Source organism: Cricetulus griseus (assembly GCF_003668045.3).
Source record: "Cricetulus griseus strain 17A/GY chromosome 1 unlocalized genomic scaffold, alternate assembly CriGri-PICRH-1.0 chr1_0, whole genome shotgun sequence".
NCBI lineage: Eukaryota > Metazoa > Chordata > Mammalia > Rodentia > Cricetidae > Cricetulus > Cricetulus griseus.
The window spans coordinates 152,704,504-152,724,702 of record NW_023276806.1 but is presented as its reverse complement, the minus strand read 5'-3'; the positions used below and the strand labels follow the sequence as shown (position 1 = coordinate 152,724,702).

The 20,199-nt window shown below is 43.3% G+C and overlaps 2 protein-coding genes across 2 annotated transcripts in view; one reads left to right on the top strand and one right to left on the bottom strand.

The window, feature by feature from the left end:
* Positions 1-4,688, bottom strand: part of LOC100773619 (tetratricopeptide repeat protein 41) — a 69,469-nt gene extending 64,781 nt beyond the window's left edge. The window contains exon 1 of the mRNA XM_035451785.1: positions 3,955-4,688. The gene's annotated coding sequence lies outside the window, so the exon portion shown is untranslated. The remainder of the gene's footprint in view (positions 1-3,954) is intronic.
* A 112-nt stretch (positions 4,689-4,800) lies between these two features.
* On the top strand, positions 4,801-19,066 carry Hsp90b1 (heat shock protein 90 beta family member 1). The gene is made up of 18 exons (XM_027392542.2): positions 4,801-4,963; positions 5,877-5,979; positions 6,806-6,947; positions 7,352-7,468; positions 8,315-8,646; positions 11,276-11,387; positions 11,482-11,601; positions 12,859-12,975; positions 13,985-14,122; positions 14,209-14,286; positions 14,394-14,459; positions 15,101-15,370; positions 15,525-15,770; positions 16,238-16,374; positions 17,365-17,443; positions 17,523-17,678; positions 18,163-18,279; positions 18,763-19,066. The coding sequence occupies exons 1-18, from the start codon at positions 4,915-4,917 to the stop codon at positions 18,790-18,792; spliced, it is 2,409 nt and encodes an 802-aa protein (XP_027248343.1). The 5' UTR covers positions 4,801-4,914; the 3' UTR covers positions 18,793-19,066.
* Positions 19,067-20,199: the final 1,133 nt, after the last annotated feature.

The following is a 20,199-nucleotide window of genomic DNA, read 5'->3' as shown; positions in this document are numbered from 1 at the left end:
CTACAGGCAACATTAGGTGCACATAAACTCATGCAAGCTCATGCACATATCCATAAAAATAAATATCTTCAAGTACCAAAAATCTGTGGTTCAGTGATTTTTACTCTCTGAGAATCACTTTCAAGCAACTAAGCCAAAAGGTAAAAACTACACATGATGCAAAGATTGTTTTTGTTACTACAAACACACACACACACACACACACACACACACACACACAAAAAAAAAAAAAAAAAAAAAAAAAAGCAAGTGGCATGGTGGCGCACGCCTTTACTCCCAGCACTTGGGAGGCAGAGGCAGGTGGATCTCTGTGAATCTGAGGCCAGCCTGGTCTAAAAAGTGAGTTCCAGGATAACCAAGACTATACAGAGAAAAACACAGTCTTGAAAAACAAGGCAAAAATAAATAATGAAATAAATAAATAAAAGAGCAAGTTCTGGACATGGGTGGCACACACCTGTAGTCCCAGTACTCAGGAAATAGAAGCAGAAGGATAAAGGCCAGTGAGACCCTAATTGGAAAAACAACAGAAACTGAAACACATCACAGTATGTATACCTCAACTCCAGATCAACAGATGACACGTGAGACAATGAATGGGTGGCCTTTTAAGCTGCAACTTACTACATATCAGTACATAGTTCAGAGGTGCAGACCAGTCCTGGTTCATCTATTTCCATTTCTTCAATACTGTATATAGTTTCTTTCTTTCTTTCTTTCTTTCTTTTGATTTTTTTCGAGACAGGGTTTCTCTGTGCAGCTTTGGAGCCTATCCTGGCACTCACTCTGAAGACCAGGCTGGCCTCGAACTCACAGAGATCCGCCTGCCTCTGCCTCCCAAGTGCTGGGATTAAAGGTGTGTGCCACCAACGCCCAGCTATATAACTTCTTTCATATTGAAATTACATCTTTGTTTATTCCCACATATATATTTTTTCTAATATGAATGATTATTTTGTTTCAGCTTTTACAAAATGAAAACAAGACTTAACTGTTATAGATTCATCTTAAAAATCAATAATTTACCAGATTCTCATATTCATTTGAGACATTAAAAAAAAACTAAGATCCTAGGTATCTGGGATATATTAATAATAACTACAAAATAAAGGACTTCAGTTTTTCTTTTCTCTTTCTTTTTGTTTGTTTTTTGAGACAGGATTTCTCTGAGTAGCCCTGGTTGTCCTGGAACTGGCTTTGTAGATCAGGCTAGACTTGAACTCAGAGATCCACCTGCCTCTGACTCCTGAGTGCTGGGATTAAAGTTATGTGCCACCACCACCAGGCCAGTTTGATGAGGTTTTTTTGGCACACCCCAATATCAAGAATATTCCCATCAAAGTTCCATGGTTCTCTTTTGCTGCATTCTTCTGTGTCTTTACCCAGGTTAAATTCTGTACTTGTGCTTACAGCCATGTGTACTCCTGTAATTCTAGCTCTCTGGAGCCCTGAGTTAGAGCTAGCTAGGGCTGCATAGTGAGTTTCAGACCAGCCTGGACTAGCTAGCAAGATCTTGTCTCAGATAGATAGACAGACAGACAGACAGACAGATAGACAGATGGATAGATACATAGATGATAATATACACTTACTTATGGTACACCTCCACTGTTAATAGCTGCTCATGCTCTGAAGGGACAACCATAACTCATTGCTCACCAGTGAATTTCCAGTTCCTAGTGTAATACCTAGCACAGATCAGGACCTATATTTGCTGCATTAATAAGGGAGAAATAGAATGAGGTAGGAAGAAGAAAGGAAGGAACAAATCAATCAACCTATCATCAGTTCTCCTTGGTATCCACTCCATCCCTCAATTCTTCAATGCTCTCAAATGCCAAGTGCTTTCCTGCCTTGGTTTCCCCACAGTCATGTATATATGCATGTGTGTGTGTACATCTGATTCATATAAATATGAGGGAGCTATTCATACCCCTAACTGCATCCCCTTTGCCTATCTGCAAGACAGGGGACCAATGGCCTTAGAGCTGCTCAATAACTATGACAACAACCACAAGGTAGCCATTGACAGTAATAGCCATAAACATACAGAGTTAAAGAGACAAACTAGCCAGGAGCAGGGGCACACTCCTTTAATCCCAGCACTAGGGAGGCAGAGGCAAGTGAGTTCCAGGACAGCCAGGGTTACATAGAAAGAGGAGGAGGAGGAGGAACAGGAGGAACAGGAGGAGGAGGAGGAGGAATAGGAGGAGGAGGAGGAGGAGGAGGAGGAGGAGGAGGAGGAGGAAGAAGAAGAAGAAGAAGAAGAAGAAGAAGAAGAAGAAGAAGAAGAAGAAGAAGAAGAAGAAAGGCCTGGAGAGATGGCACAGTGGCTAAGAACACTTACTCTTGCAGAGGAACACGGTCAGTTACCCACACCCATAAGGAGGCTCACTAGGAAGCAAGAGAATCAGATCCAAAGGTAGGGAGCTTAAAAACCCCATCAAGTATAGTGCTGGGGGAAAGACCGAGCAAAATGGAAACTAGAGAGGTCACAGGTCAAAAGTCAGAACACAACATGGGGAAAATACTAGGAATTCAAAAAACCTTGTGTGTGTGTGTGTGTGTGTGTGTGTGTGTGTGTGTGTGTGTGTGTGTGTGTGTGTGTGTGTGTGTGTGTGCGCGTGCGCGCGCTCGCGCACGCGCACGCGCTCCTCTATCCCTCACTGAACCTGGAGTTTGTCATTTTGACTAAGTTGTCTGGCCAAAGAACTCTGTCTCTACCTCCACCACCCCACCTCCAGTTACAGACCAACATCTGACCATTACGCAAGTACTGAGAACCCTAACTCAGGTCATAGTGCAGGTGGAGCAATCATTTTACCCACTGAGCCTCTCCTCAGATACCCATTTATTTTACAGCGAGCTCAGTCAGCAAACACAGAAGACCGAAGTTGAGTCAGATGAGGGCCGACCACCTCTGTGTGCTTTTTTCTTCTTCTTCTTTTTCTCTCTGGGGACCATCATCTGCAGAAACTTCTACCCACAAACAGCAGCTTTATTTTGGAGGACAAATCTCATTCTCAGTTCCTCCCAGGTGCAGCCCAAATCTAGCCCCCACTGGCTGGTTAAAATGCATTCGCAGTTTCAGAACAGTTGCTTACTTGCTCGATAAAAAAGAAAAAAAAAAAAGTGGTATTGGGCTGTCAGACACAGAAACGGACATCTTTTTCTAAAAACAGAAAGCAATAAAATCCTGGTATGGGCTATACAAACACAAGCAGAGAGGCATACACCTGTGTCTTACGCTTCTCTGTGCTTCGTTACGTGTAGGTAAATCAGACAGATGTAAATAATAAGGCATCGCTACATTATGTAAACACCAAACCACGGATTCAAGATCAGCAAGTCTAAATTCCGGAAGTTGTCAAAGGGACTTTGAAACTGTCACTGAAAAGCTTGCCTTCAGGAATTTGGACGATCCGAAAACAACTCCAATTTTCTTGGAGGAAGCGGTGATGGAGCGGGTGTGTTAGAGACAGGTGCTCGTGATAGTGGAAAATTTGTTAAAATACGACTAAAGAGCTTAGAAAACATTTAGGAGTGCACAAGCTGGCGTTAGGGACTTCCCTCACCAGAAAGAGCCCTCCGCTGTCTTTCGGAAGGCGGAAAGGTGTTTCTATGAAATTACAAAGCCACAGTCCAGGCTATTTGCAAGCTCTGCGGCTTTTGCTCTCAAGTATCTACAAATGCCCTTTCCTGCTGTGGGTTAGCCTGGACTTCACGCCGCGCGGTCCTGCTGACTCACAGAGGGGATGCGGGATTTCCAAGGCGCTCCTTGGAATTCACTGGGATGTCAAAGGAACGAGTCCTTGGAGTTTCCCTCGGGGTTGGGGACCTAGGCACTCTCTACTGCAAACCAAGTCAAAGAGGTCAGGAGGCTCGGGCAGCGAAACGCCAGGTGTAGCTGAAGGCTCCACGCGCCCGCCCGGAGTGACGCACAAGAAGGCTGACCTGGAAACCAGCGTGCCACCACCGGCCAGGGCTGGCTCTCGGCACCGGACGAATAGGAAGGCTCTCCAGGTCCGCCTCTGAAAACTATGTGAATTACAGTACCGCAACAAGCACAGATCTAATCTGCAATCAGAATAATGTGGAAATCCTAAATCACTCAGGGTACATGGCCCGCAGGTACAAGACGAGAATGCGCAAAGGCCAAACTACGCCTACTGGCTCTAAGGCCAAAGACTACGATTCCCAGCATTCATAAGTCTAGTGCGTTGCATGCCGGGAATTGTAGTTTCTCACTACCATCCATACGCACCCAGGAAGAGTGTTCTACCCTTTACATATTTCCCTTTTTCGAAAAGCGATAACGAACAGAAAGGTGACGGCGAGCGTAGCGGAAACGGCTCCCAACATTACCCTCACCCCGTCGTAGACGGGAAAAGGGTAAAAAACGCGTTGTCTTAGCTACCGTTTCCCCTAGTCACGGACTAAACGTTCTGTAGGAACCGGAAGTGGTTCCCCGGGACCTCTAGGAAAAGACAGACGTGCTATGCGCTGACGTTCATTGGACGGTTTTCCTCAGAGGCCACGGCTTCCCAGGCCAGGGGGTGGCCCTGCGTGTGAGAGGCCCGCGGAGCCATGTGATTGGAGGACAGCTGCTGGCCGAGCCCAATCGGAAGGAGCCACGCTTCGGGCATCGGGCACCGCACCTGGACAGTTCCGATTGGTGGGCTGCGGTCCCCCCCGGGCGTCCCCATTGGGTGCGGGGAGTGCGTGGTGAGGTGCGATTGGTGTGTTCGTGTTTCCCGTCCCCCGCCCGCAAGCCGTGCGGTGAAAAGCAGCCCGACCTGCGCGCGGGTTAGTGGGCGGACCGCGCGGCTGGAGGTGTGAGGACCTGAGGCTCGGGGTGGGGGCGGAGGCGGCTCCTGCGACCGAAGAGGACTTGCGACTCGCCGTCCGCGCACCATGAGGGTCCTGTGGGTGTTGGGCCTCTGCTGCGTCCTGCTGACCTTCGGTGAGTGATCGGGCGGCAGCGGGTGCCCCCCCCACCTCCTGCGCGGCCGCTTCTCGAACGTTCTGGGGGCGTTGAGCCTGGGAGGGGGGCGCCAGGAGCTGCAGAGGACACAGGAACCATCTCCTGGCTCCGAAGGAGGCTGGGTTGATGATGCTTGCCCTCAGACCTCTCGGAAGAGGCGACTTGGAGCCGGGGCGTTTAAATGCCTTGCGGATGGAGCTGGAGCGCTCCCCGAAGTCTCGCTGGCGGGGCGCGGCCTCTCGGACTCTACTCCCAGGGTAGCCATGCGTAGGCCCCTCCTTAAAGGACTTTTGTCATCAGATCCGACCTTTGGCCACCCCATCCTGAGGACCCCGGCCCCTGCCCTGCGGTTCTTCGGAAGTGCGTTTCTGTTCCCTGACGCCGGGCATGCAGACGCCGGGCCTCAGGCCAGCGTCGTGGCGGTGTCCCAGTGTCCGATTCCGACGTGCTACGAGCGCAGTCCTTGACATGTTTTCGCCTTCGGGCCCGATTTCAGTTCCCCTCTGCAGAAGTTGCACAAACCCTGTTTGCATTCTGACCTGTGATAACTAGAGACCCACGTTTTAGCTTAGCCGGTGTAGAGGCCTCCACACTGTGTGCAACACGTGTGGGTGGCGATGGGGCCTGTATCACTGCCATGTTTTGAGGGAAGTGATGGCTGCCTGGTCTTACAGAGTCCACTGAGGGTCTTGAGCATTTACATTCAAACTTCAGCGCGCTAACTTGGCTTGATATTGGTTATTGAAATCAGTAATACATCATTCTTTCCATCTCCACATCTTGTATTTACCGACTGAATTTTGTTGACTTTAGCTGCTCTTGCCCTGTTGTGTGTCCTTTGTACAAAAGAGAAGAAGCAATAGTGTTTGAGAGCTTTAACTTTTTTCCTCAGGGTTTGTTAGAGCTGACGACGAAGTCGATGTGGATGGTACAGTAGAAGAGGACCTGGGTAAAAGCAGAGAAGGCTCAAGGACAGATGATGAAGTTGTGCAGAGGTCGGTGCAATTGAAACTATGCTGATAAGCCCTGGAAGTCTGGGACACAGTGGCTGCTATTCTTCCTTCTCCAGACTAAGGAAGAGCTAGTGCATATTAAGTTAGTTGCTAATGATACAAAGTAATCAGACATTTCTGGGAGTACCCAGTTATCTGCACATAGAAGTATCTCCTTAGTCTGCCACTAGGAATGACTACTGGTTGGATGGGTACTGGGGATAAGCCTAGCATCTCAGGTTCTAAAAACAGAAAACTGGTAGTGACTCTGCAGGACATATAGCTAGTGCTGGGAACTCTCTTAAGAACTGACATAAGGGGCTGGAGAGATGGCTCAGCAGTTAAGAGCACTGACTGCTCTTCCAGAGGTCCTGAGTTCAATTCCCAGCAACCACATGGTGGCTCACAACCATCGGTTATGAGATCTGGTGCCCTCTTCCCTCTTCTGGTGTGCAGATATACATGGAAGCAGAATGTTATAAACAAAATCTTTAAAAAAAAAAAAAAAAAGAACTGACATAAAACTTGAAATTTGTGTTGTTCATTTGTGTGAATGATCTGTTGGGAATTAGTGACAGTGTTTGATGTGAGAACATGCAGTGGGGGGTAGCTGGCCTTATTTTTCTGGGAATTTTAAGAACTCTTGCCAACTGAGTGGTAAATAGCCCATTACTGTAATAAAGATAAGCCTGTGTGTTAATGGTATTTTATAAAGGCTTCATTTTTACCCTCTAATAAGACAGCTTCAGAGGCTGCTGACACTGAGTCCTGACTAGAGCCTTTAAAAATGAAAACTTAAGTATTTGCTTATCTAATCTGATTCCCTTAGAGAGGAAGAAGCTATTCAGCTGGATGGGTTAAACGCGTCACAGATAAGAGAGCTCAGAGAAAAGTCTGAAAAGTTTGCCTTCCAAGCAGAAGTTAACAGGATGATGAAACTTATCATCAATTCTTTGTACAAAAATAAAGAGGTGAGTGGAGTATCACGAGGTTAGGACAGCAGCAAGTATCCCTGTGGTTGCGCTTGTGTCCTCTCCTAGTGGAGTAGAAAGATTGAAATATGCAATAGGAATGAATGACGATTGCTCCTGGCTATACTGGGGAAGGAGGGGAGTAGACATTTTCCCAGTCTTGCATCTTAGCTCACAGTAAGGTGAGCTAAGTAAGGTGAGCTAAGTAAGGTGCCTGCTGACTGAAGGGCAACTACACCTGGCTTTTTATGAAGACAGTAAAGCCATCTTTGTAGTGACTCTGCAGGATCATAAAGAGCTTGTCTTTTCATGTTTCTGAGGAGAAATGAGGAATTTGGCATAAATACCAGCATCTCACTGTGCCAGAAGATTAATCCTGGTATATCAATCTGACTTCCTTCTAGATTTTCCTGAGAGAACTGATTTCAAATGCTTCTGATGCTTTGGACAAGATAAGGCTCATCTCACTAACTGATGAAAATGCACTTGCTGGAAATGAAGAGTTAACAGTCAAGATTAAGGTAAGCTTAAATGAACTGTTTGCTTTTTTTAAAGGTACTCAAAAGCCAGGCACTCTTATCAGTTGGATCCGATGGGATATTCTGCTGTGAAAAGTAACGTGCTAGTCACAGTGGGTTTGGCTGGAAGTCCTCAGGCTGTTTTGGGGACAAATCTGACTTGGCCTATTTTTATTAGGCTTGTTAGAACACAGTCATACTAGTTATATTATAAATCCTTTTGTCAGCAATGGTAGTAACCACTGTGACCTGGCCCTTTAGGAGAATGTAGCCAAGTCCTGGGCTTAAATCATTCTACAGGCTGACTGAGCAGCCATCTGGAGTATCTCTGGTTACCATGGTGTAAAGGGTCGCACACCAATTAAAGGCTCAGCCTGAAAGTCACATTCACAACTCCCACTTGCAACTTCACCAGGCAGAAATAATCACATGGCCAGGGGATGGATGCATGCACAGTCCAACTAGGCTCCTGGAGACAGCCAGGACTATTTAATGAAGAACATTAATAGTCATGGATCCCTAAATCAGGCATCATTCAAATGCAGTCCTTTTGTTTTCTGTGAAATTGGTTTTCTGGAATTTTATCTTCAAAATGTTTTATTTGCATTAGTATCTGTTCTTTGACATTTAAACCAGTCTCTGCCTGTTTTTCTTAAATGCACTGCACTTAAAAGTATAAAAAAACATGATTTTAGGGTGTACTTTTGAAAAATGCCATAAAGTAGACTATGGAGTAGTATATCTATCTAAAGTTAAGGTAGTCCAAGATGGTAATTTCCCCGTATAGAACCTGGCTTTGGCATAATGTGAACATTAAGGAGACTTAACTGGTTCTTGTCTTGATTTTAGTGTGATAAAGAGAAAAACCTGCTGCATGTCACAGACACTGGTGTAGGAATGACCAGAGAGGAGTTGGTTAAAAACCTTGGTACCATAGCCAAATCTGGAACGAGCGAGTTTTTAAACAAAATGACAGAGGCACAAGAAGATGGTCAGTCAACTTCTGAACTGATCGGCCAGTTTGGTGTCGGTTTTTATTCTGCCTTCCTTGTAGCAGATAAGGTCATTGTCACATCAAAACACAACAACGATACCCAGCACATCTGGGAATCTGATTCCAACGAATTCTCTGTAATTGCTGACCCAAGAGGAAACACACTAGGAAGGGGGACAACAATCACGTAAGTATTAGTGATTCTGACACTAATTAATAGAATGAGGAACCTGATTGTCTCGTTCTGGCTTTCTAAGCATGTGGTTTATTGTGGGCCCTGACTTCCTTGCCCATAAAATGAGGAATTGCTGTCACATTGGAAGGAAGACTTGAGATGTGCAGGGGTCTAGGTACAAAAAGTTAACGATTGCTGTTGTCAGGGAGCACAGATAGGGAGAAGCTGATGGAAGACCTCACAAAAGAGGTGGCTGTGGGTTTTCTAGATTAGAGAAGGAGGTCGAGGTATTCAGAGAAGCCTGGAGACAGGCAGGAAGGGGTGATGTGTTCACAGGTATAAAGGACTTCCTCACAGTTGCTGATGGGAGTTCTGCCCCCCCCCCCTTTTTTTTTTTTTTTTGAGACAGGGTTTCTCTGTGGCTTTGGAGGCTGTCCTGTCCTGGAACTAGCTCTTGTAGACCAGGCTGGTCTGTTCCCTATTTTTAAATAGTCATGTTTTGTAGTGAATGTTGGGGTGGGGTAAAGAGAACAAATAATCAGAGAATGTGCCAGATGTTCATGAACCAAGAGACTGGCAAGATTATCTGGTTAATAACTCTGGCCAGATACATTGGGACAGTTTCCTAGCATAGTGATTAATTACTAAAGCAAATGAAACTATACAACAGGTCCGATTTCCTTTTTTCAAGTCCTACATTACCAGTCACCCATTTGAATGTCAAATATGGGTTGGGGTTATGGTGGAAAATAGGACAGATGTAGTCCTATGCTTTCACACAGTGAAAAGCAAGCTTATTAGAGTATGCGAAATAACTTAGGAGTGACAAGCAAGAAAGGATGCTAAAGGCAGCCTGCATTTTCAGGAGGAGTTGTCAAAAAGACTTTGTGCAAGACTGACATTAGCTTTACATACTCTAGACAGCAAGCAGTCTGTTTGAAGGCTCCAGAAGCAATACAGGATGACTAAAAGGAAAAAAGTAGAAAAGACATCAGCCAATTCAGTTTTGTAGTATCTCTGTTCTCATCCCTAATTGAGCTCTCTAACTCTTAGAAGAGATCTGTGAGAACTAAGTGATAAGGTCAGACAACTTGCATCTGGTAAATGTTGCTGGTTGTTACTGTTTTCTTTCCACTGCATCCCTTCTGCTCACTTATTGCTTTATAAGTTCGTAGCTTTTAAAGTCAGATTTGCCTGCTCACATCATACCCTACTCAACTCCTAAAGGTTTAGTCTTCAAGAGTGTGTAGAGAGGAGAAAGACACAGGTAATAAAATGAATGCCCTGGCACACAGTGCAGCATCTTAAAAAGTATAGAGTCACTTTGTGTCTGCCTGGGATTGACTTTAGGAACCCCTGCAGGTACCCAGGTGGAATGGATGAAGAGTTTCTTGTCTAACATGGCATTATATTTGCATAGAACCTGTATTCATGCCCTCCCATATTGTTCTAAGTCACCCTTGGTTACTCACAGTTTTAGTGCAGTGTGAGTGCTGCCTGAGTGGTTAACAAGAAAAGCCATACATAAATGACCTTACAGGCCTGGCTGTAGACCAGGTCAGCAGCACTGGTTGCCTCTGCTGGTGCGAGCCACAGTCTGAAAGGCTAACCGCTTCCTGAATGTGTCTCAGCACAGCTACTGTTTGGGATTTTGTTGTTGTTGTTTTGTTTTTTCTTCTGTCCCAGGAATATAACTCAGGTCTTGAGGCTTGGAGGCAAGCACCTTTGTCTGCTCTGTCCTCTTGTCGGTCTTACAATTGACTGAATGCTTGTACATCTAAGCAGCAGCTTCCATTTGCAGCAGTAACTTTCCATACCACCAAGGCAGAGTATATGTGATCATCTCAAAAGCTTACACCATATCCTGTTTGTAGTAGGAGCCTCTAAATAGTGAGGCCTTTAACAACAACCACCCCCCCCCAACACACACACACACACACACACACACACACACACACACACACACACACACACACACACACACAGACAGAGGTTTCCTCTGTGTAGCCCTGGCTTAGACTAGGCTGGCCTCAAATTCTCAAAGATCTGCCTGCCTCTGCCACCATGCCCCAAGAGGCTTTTACTTTCTGCCAGGTGAATCTGCTGTGTTTGCAGTCTACTATGACTTGTTTTTGGTGGGTGGGGGAGAGTTAGAAAAATAAGCATTTCTAAACTAGCACTGCTCCAGTAGAGCTTTATAATGCTAGGATGATGAGTGCATGCTGCTGTGCCCAGTTTTTTACATGGTGCTGGGGGTCAGACTCAGGTCTTCATGCTCGCACAGCAAGCGCTGTACTGTTTTTATTTAGGAATACTTAGTCTTTGGTTTCTACAATGACAGTATACAACTATGAAAGTGAAGATAATTGTCTCTCAAATGTCTCACTGCTTTCTCACCTTGAGAAATGAAAATTCCCAATGTAATCAGAGTTTTGTTTTCTAATGAAAGCATTGGTGTCCACCTGGGGGAATACAGGGTGGTGTCCCTTCCCACCCCCATAGGTTATATTTAGCTCACAGCCCTCTGAAGGAGGGGGCGAGTCTTACTGTGAGTGTCAAGGGGTTACACAGAACTGCTGGCTGTTATTACCCACTAGCCAGTCTGGGCAAGCTGTGTCTAAATGGCTTGTTCTCCTTTCAGTCTTGTCTTAAAAGAAGAAGCCTCTGATTACCTTGAATTGGACACAATTAAGAATCTTGTCAGAAAGTATTCTCAGTTCATCAACTTTCCCATCTACGTGTGGAGCAGCAAGGTGAGTCTGGATCAAGGCCATATATAACCTTGTCACACACAAATCAGTATTAAGCCAGCAAGCTTAACCATAACTGTACTTTGTGCATCAACAGACCGAGACCGTGGAGGAGCCCCTGGAAGAAGATGAAGCAGCCAAAGAAGAGAAGGAAGAATCTGATGATGAAGCTGCAGTAGAGGAGGAGGAGGAAGAAAAGAAACCAAAAACTAAGAAAGTAAGCCTGGCTCCTCAGATATATGTTAGGGTCTGTGGGAGGAAAGCTTCCCATAAGTACAGACTCAAGAAGCTTCATTCTCTTAAAACATTGTTTTTATTCTGTGTGTACGGGTGGTTTGCCTGCTTGTATATTTATGCACCACTGTGTGTGTGGTACTCATGGAGGCCAGAAGAGGGCATTGGATCCTCTGGAACTAGTGTTAGCAAGGGTTGTGAGCTACCATGGGATGCTGAGAATCTAACTTCCAGTCAGTGCTCATCACTGAGCCATCTCTCCAGCCCTAGAAGCTTCATTCTGGGGTATGTATGTTTGTTTTGGATGGTTGATTGGACTTTTTGAAACTGAGTCTCATGTAGTTTTGGCATCCTCCTGCCTCCCCAGTGCTGCGTGACTATTAAAGGTATCATTACCATGCATGGCATGAGGCTTCATTTTTAAGTAGCAAATTCTCTGCAAAAACCTTCTGACTCTTTGTATTATTTAAGTCTACCTTCTGTAGTCTGAATTTAAAAAAAAAAAAGATTTGTTTATTTATTTATTACTTATATAGTGATCTATCTGCATGTATCCCTGCAGGCCGGAAAAGGGCACCAGATGTTGTGAGCCATCATGTGGTTGTTGGGAATTGAACTCAGGACCTCTAGAAGACCAGCTAGTGTTCTTAACTACTGAATTTTAAAATCCTGGAAGCTTTCTATGTCCTCTTAGCATGTTGTGATAAATATCAAGCTATTTCCTTAGCTGGGTTAGGTGGCAGAGGGTAGAAGTATTTCCAAAAATTGAGTTTATGATGTTGGCTACTTTCCTTCTAATGTTAAATACAGGCTGTAAATGCTAAGTGAAAGACTGCTTTTAGCCTGTAATCCCCACACTTGAGAGGCTGAGGCAAGAGGTTCTTGGTTTGATGCCAATCTGGGCCACATAACCAGAATTTATCTCTAAAAGAATCAGATCCTTTGCCAGGCAGTGGTGGTGCATGCCTTTAATCCCAGCACTCAGGAGGCAGAGGCAGGCAGATCTCTGAGTTCAAGGACAGCCTCTTCTACTGAGTGAGCCCCAGGACAGCCTCCAAAGCTACACAGAGAAACCTTGTCTCAAACTCCCTCCCCCCCAAAAAAAGAAGAAGGGGTGAGGGGACCAGAACCTTGCCTTTAAGAATGCTTTCAGGAGGACCCATATTAGATAACAAATTATGATCACATGTAGGTTAACCATTGAGTACTAAAAGAAACTTACCAAATATCTTAACTTTAGGTTGAAAAAACTGTTTGGGATTGGGAACTTATGAATGATATCAAACCAATATGGCAGAGACCATCCAAGGAGGTAGAAGAAGATGAGTACAAAGCTTTCTACAAATCATTTTCAAAGGTAAATTCTGTATTAAGAGTTCTCTAGTTTTAGGTTATTAATGTGTTATACAAAATTATCAGCATATTTGTGTTAATTTAAATATGGTATGTGACAATAAGATTGTCCCTCTTTTTCCCAATAAGATAATACAAAAAGTTTATGACAATCATGTATCTATTGCAAGAGTATGGAGGACAACAGTCATATATCAAATTTAAATTCATTTTCCTGACTTTGTAATCAAAATCATATTCAAATTTGACATGAGCCTTGGAGATTGATGTCTGGTTAAGACTAGTCTTTGAGAGTAATTCATTCCAGGGCACAACATCTTTGTTAATGAAGCAGTACAGAATCCAACAGTTGATCCAAACTTTTTAACCATATACATATATTTATATACATTTATTTATATGTATGTGAAATGAGTCATCTGCAGGTCTCACTAGATGACTGAGAGATGTGTTATAGGCCTATTAAGAGACGCTTACATGGGTAGGCATTTAGTTTCCAACATAAAACAGGATATAAGTTACTGAATGGCTTTTTATGTGATCTTGAAAGAGTTTGCTCATGACATCAAACGTTGTCAGTCATGTATTTAAGATACTACTAAATATGTGTTTCTCTAGGATATTTTGGGTTTTTTGTTTTGTTTTTTTACTGGCCCATTATTTTGAATTCTAAGAATATAAACTAGAATTAAGATTGCTTCTACTTATTGTTTCCCTAAACAAGATTTTGTGCAGATAGAATGTGTTGAAGACCTTGGCATGTCATGAAATTTTAATGTTTGACACTGTCATCACCCTTCCTGGGATTAACAGTGGTGTTTTTTTAGCAGTCCTCATCCAAAAAAGCCTCACCTAGTCAGAATTAAGTCATTTCTCTGGGTACTGCCTTCCACACCGTTCTGTTTTGACCTGGTATTGGTCCATCTCTGTTAAATGCTTGTAGGTGTGATAACATGCTATAGCCTTAGTACTGCTTTTTCCTGTGACGTGAATAACAAGGTACTTTTCCACAGGAAAGTGATGACCCCATGGCTTATATCCACTTTACTGCAGAAGGGGAAGTCACCTTCAAATCAATATTATTTGTGCCCACATCTGCTCCTCGTGGTCTGTTTGATGAGTATGGATCCAAGAAGAGCGATTATATTAAGGTAGGTGGACTTTCAAGTATTGTAAACTAAGTTAAAAACTTCAAAGTGTGATGTCCAGAAGGTAACTCTGTTTTGGTTCCCCTCAGCTCTATGTGCGCCGAGTATTCATCACCGATGACTTCCATGATATGATGCCCAAGTACCTTAATTTTGTCAAAGGTGTTGTAAGTATCTGAAAATGTAGTCATTAGAGTGGGTAGGAGTCCAGCACTATTGGATTTTTTGGTATGGAGTTGTTTCTGTTGTTCAGTGGCCGTTTTGCTATTTGCAGGTGGATTCAGATGATCTCCCCCTTAATGTTTCCCGTGAGACTCTTCAGCAACATAAACTGCTCAAGGTAAGGACTTTGGTTGAGGTGAAAATGTTCTGTGAGTGGAGCAACTAGATTTTGTGCCTAGGCTGGTCTTTGACTATCCAAAAGAACTTCAGGCACAACAGTGCTCCCTATAATCTCAGCAGCTCAAAGGAAAAAGCAGAAAGGTCATGCTAGTCATACCAGGGTTTATTAGCAGTTTGAGGCCACCCTACTTGTTAGATCCCCTCTCAAAAAGGGAACTTCTTTCACTCTGGGTCTCAGAGCAGACACGCTGTCCCAACACTTTAATACAGTTTCAGCCAATTGAAAGACAGGGAACATACACGCCTACTATCTGGTCCACAGTCAGAGGTCATACCACATGCCAGACCTTTCAGTAAGCCTTTTCCCACCAGTATCGAAGAAGTTAGAAGAATAGGTGGGGTTTGGTTTGGTAAATATCAATCATTTTGTCAAAATATCAAAATTATAGAATACTAACATTAAAAACACTTGTCAATAATTCTAACTCAGTCTGATGTAGGAGTGCCCTGTCAGTTTCCTGTCCCTTAGTCAGTGGCAGTAGTGTGGCTATTCTGCTGTCTCAGTCACTGTTTTCCTAGTCTCTTACATTTGCAAAGGGTTAAGACGAACTCTCCTAACCAGATTTCCATTTTCCTTAGGTGATAAGGAAGAAGCTCGTCCGTAAAACTCTGGACATGATCAAGAAGATTGCAGATGAGAAGTACAATGATACTTTCTGGAAAGAGTTTGGCACCAACATCAAGCTTGGTGTGATTGAGGACCACTCAAATCGGACGCGGCTTGCTAAACTTCTTAGGTTCCAGTCTTCTCATCACTCAACTGACATTACTAGTTTAGACCAGTATGTGGAAAGAATGAAGGAGAAGCAGGACAAAATCTACTTCATGGCTGGGTCAAGCAGGAAAGAGGTGAGAAGTGGTGCAGCTGGAATAGTTAGGCAGCCGCTAGGGGGCACTTACTCAAGTCCTTGTCTCATACTCATTGTCCTTGTTAATGCTGTGAAGACACAGCTAATATATATGCCAAGGCAGAAATTGAAAAAACACTTCTTTAATTTTGTAGGCCGAATCTTCTCCATTTGTTGAGAGGCTTCTGAAGAAGGGCTATGAGGTTATTTACCTCACAGAGCCTGTGGATGAATACTGCATTCAGGCTCTTCCCGAGTTTGATGGGAAGAGGTTCCAGAATGTTGCCAAAGAAGGAGTGAAGTTTGATGAGAGCGAGAAAACGAAGGAAAACCGGGAAGCAACAGAGAAGGAGTTTGAGCCCCTGCTCAACTGGATGAAAGACAAGGCCCTTAAGGACAAGGTACTTTGCAGCAGGCAGGCTTGTTAAATTCTACACTTAAGAGTTATCCACAAGCTCAGTCTACACCTGGTTTCTCTGTAACCACTCAATAGCACTTGTGTAGCCTCAGGTACTCAAGAATAACAACAGGAAATTCACTGCAGCTCAGTGACACCCTTATCTGTTGTGCTTAAGACCCTGGGTTTGAACCTCAGCACCACAAAAAAAAAGTGAATAGTACAATTTAATGCCATTTAATACAGGTGGAGTGAGTGCAACTTACAGAAGTTTCCTGTTACAATACTGATTTTTATACTACGATTTTTACAGGTTTAAGTTTAAATTGTAGCTGAAAAAAAACAAAAACAGGTTAAATGAGTGTTACTCAGGGATTCCAGAATCAGAATGCCTCTGCCTATAATCTGGAGTGATGAATGCATTGCCTACCTGCTGATACTCACTTGTGTCTAAATGTTTCTCATCCTAAGATTGAAAAGGCTGTGGTATCTCAGCGTCTCACGGAATCTCCTTGTGCTCTTGTGGCCAGCCAGTATGGATGGTCTGGCAACATGGAGAGGATTATGAAGGCACAAGCATACCAAACGGGCAAGGACATCTCTACAAAGTAAGTAACTGGGGAAGTCCCTAACCACGTGCCAGCTCTTGCGCTTTTATGTGCAAATGTAATTTTTTAAAAAAATCTGTTACATGTATCATCCTTATTTTTTCTTTGGGTTAAGAATAAGGTCCACAGGCTGGGCAGTGGTAGCATACACCTTTAATCCCAGCACTGATCTACAGAGTTCTGTCCAGGACAGCCACAACTACACTGAGCAACCTTGTTCTTGGGGTGGTGGTGGGGTAATAATGTCCACTTTTATATTGTGACTCACAGTGTTTTTTTGTTTGGTTTTTCAAAACAGGATTTCTCTGTGTAACAACTTGGTTGTCCTAAAACTCACTTTGTAGACCAAACTCAGAGATCCACCATGCCTGGCTCTCTAAGACCAGGGGTATCTGGTCAAAGATTCATTGGTGTATCTTTTATCCAACATTGTAATGCCATTTAAAACATAACTATCAGTTTCAGAAAAGTTACTGTGCAATTCAGCACTGACTGCATTTAGACTGTTAGCTCCTGTCCTTGTGACAACCATATTGTCAGAGTGACTAATAAAAGTTGTACCCCTTATTAAGCCCTAAGCAGATGTGTGCCTGGGACTTACAGAAATGGTTGAAGTCACCAGAAAAATGGTAATGAGCATGAATACAGAACACTGCAAACTTTTCATTGGTGTTAATTAAAAGAGTGAACTTTTAGGGACCCACACTGGTGAAGAAATCATGGAGATTATGTACTTAAGCGGCACCCATCACTGTATGACTCAGTTAGGGTATTAGAGAATAAGACAGTAAACCAGTTCGTTAATCCAGCAGAACTTGGTTACTTGGGACTCATCATTAGTTTCTTTTATTTCATTATTTTACCTAACCATGATCACCCCCTGGTAAAGGAAGCAATAGTTTTTTTCCTCTGTAATTAAAGCTGGAATGCAGTAGGCATGTGAACCCTAAAATTGGTGTCTTAACTAATGTTCATTTTGTCCCTGAACAGTTACTATGCAAGTCAGAAGAAAACATTTGAAATTAATCCCAGACATCCGCTGATCAGAGACATGCTTAGGAGGGTTAAGGTGAGTGATGATGTAGTCACTCTGTTTAAACTGGACTGCTTTGTAACTTTTAATATTAATTGACTGTACCTTCTATCAGGAAGATGAAGATGACAAGACTGTCTTGGATCTTGCTGTAGTTTTGTTTGAAACAGCAACACTTCGGTCAGGATATCTTCTACCAGACACCAAGGCATATGGAGATAGAATAGAGAGAATGCTTCGCCTCAGCTTAAACATTGACCCTGAAGCACAGGTTTGTGCCCTTGGCTCTTCCACAAGGTTTTTTTTGCTTTGTTTTGTTTTTTGATTTTTCGAGACAGGGTTTCTCTGTGTAGCTTTGGAGCCTATCCTGGCACTCGCTGTGGAGACCAGGCTGGCCTCAAACTCACAGAGATCCGTCTGCCTCTGTCTCCCAAGTGCTGGAATTAAAGGCGTGCGCCACCAATGCCCGGCCTTCTTCCGCAAGTTTTAAGAACAATTGTCTTCCAGTTAAGTGATAGTGCTTTAGAATTGTGTTTAGTTTTTACTCTTAGTAATAATTTATTCCATGTCAACCCTTACGAGTGATGACATCACCCACCTATGAAATGGAGAAATCCCTGTCTTCCTTTCTGATAGTTTCCCTATTGTAAAGATTTACTAGTTCTTATTAAAACACCCATTAGGATCTTAAACATTTTAAGAACAAAATGAAAATAGATGGAAGCATTTACCAGGTTCATGAATGTCGCCATTAGGTAGAAGAAGAACCGGAAGAAGAGCCTGAAGACACCACAGAAGACACAGAACAAGACGAGGAGGAAGAAGTGGATGCAGGCACAGAAGAAGAAGAAGAGGAACAGGAAACAGCAAAGGTATGAGCGAGAGCTGGGCTCGACTGAGTTCTTCCCACATGGTGCAACATGAGGCTAGTAAATAGGCTTCCTAATAGCTAGTTACACAGGAGTAAATCCATGTTTTATTCCTTTGTTTTATCCAACCATTCACAAGATCTTTTTAAGTGGATACATACACGCACGCACGCACGCACTGGCACACACTCTAGCACTGGAAACAGTTGGCCCTGAGGAAGGAGGTGAGATAGGGTCTCTATATAGTCCTGTGCCTTTGCCTCAAAGTGCTACGATTAAAGATGTACATTACCTAGTACATGCCTAGAAAACATTAGGTAGTTTTAAGTTTTGATAATTAAATTTAAGCATTGATCTTGGTGGGTTCTGAATTATTTTGGCCAGTAAGCAACTACAAACAAAACAGTAAAAAGTTTAAATTTGAGCCTTTCTGTAAGGTAGGGTTAGTGGTAATTTGTAAATGTCTTCTGATTTTTGTTTTCACAGGAATCTACAGCAGAAAAAGATGAGTTATAAATTATCCTCTCACCACAGATCCTGTGTGGAGAGGGAATGTGAAATTTTAAAGTCGTTTCTTTTCAGAGAGACTTGTTTGGATGCTCCCCCAGCCTCCTTCTCCCCTGCACTGTAAAATGTTGGGATTGTGGGTTACAGGAAGAAGTGGGTTTTTTAGTTGAATTTTTGTTTTGTTTTGTTTTTTAACATTCCTCATGAATGTAAATTTGTACTATTTAACTGACTATTGGTGTAAAATCTTGTCATGTGTATAAAATAAAAAGATCCCAAATACCCACTGCCTGTTTTTATAACACACAGCAGGGATTCTGTGATGCTTTTGTTTTCTTCAAAAGAATAACTAGTTCCTTCATGTTTGGTGTTTTTCAAATCGTATTTTACTGGACAAATTGAAATACATGGAAATGATTCCCCTTCCAGAGGTCAGAACATAATCTTTTTGAACGTGGGCTAGACTTTGTGACAACCTTCCAGCATACAGGCAGGAAGTGTAAAGGTCATGAGAAACTTAAAATTGAGAAGTCCTCACAGGTTAGAGGAAGTTGGCTGGAAACTGGGAAAGGCTATTAGATGGGTAGTGGGCATCAAGTGGATACCAAAAGGTAAAATATAGTGAAGTCCACGGTGTAAGTAACTTGCCTATGTTTTTTGTTTTGAGGCATGCTCTTACAAGCCATGTAATTCCAGCTGGCCTAGAACTCTGCTTGCCTCCTGAGTGCTAGGATTAAAGGTATGCATACCATGGTAATTTGATGTTAGCTGAGCAAGGTAGTACACTTGAGACAGGAGTTCAAGGCCAGCAAGACATAGCCAGTGCCAGGACTAAATAGACCCTGTCGGAATTTTTTAAATGTGTATTTTGCTTTGCATGTGTACCTAGTATACATGGAAGCAAGGCAGGCAGATCTTGAATTCAAGGTCATCTGAATCTACTTAGTAGGTTCTAAGACCAGACAAGGTTACTAGTGAGACCCTGTCTCAAAAAACTCAGCTTCAGAGCCCTAGTCTACTCCTTAGGGCAGGCTTACAAAGACTTCATTCGGCTAGGACTAGAGAAAGGACTGCAGACAATTTGTTGCCACAGAACCCACCTGGTGGCTGAAAACCCACATTCCAGGGGCCTACCTGCCTTCCTTGTATATTGCACACATGTCCACACATGCAATTTGTGTAAAATTAACCTAGGGGCTGGAAAGATGGTTCAATGGTTAAGTAGTACTGACTACTACTCTTCAGAGGACCCAGGTTCAGTCCTCATTCAAGCGGCCTCACAACCATTTGTAGCTGCAGTCCAGAGTATCTGATGCCCTCTCCTGGTTCTCAGGGAATTCTGCATGTACGTGGTGCACAGACAAACATGCAGGCAATGCATTCATGCATAAAAATCTTTTTAAAAAGTCAATTGTA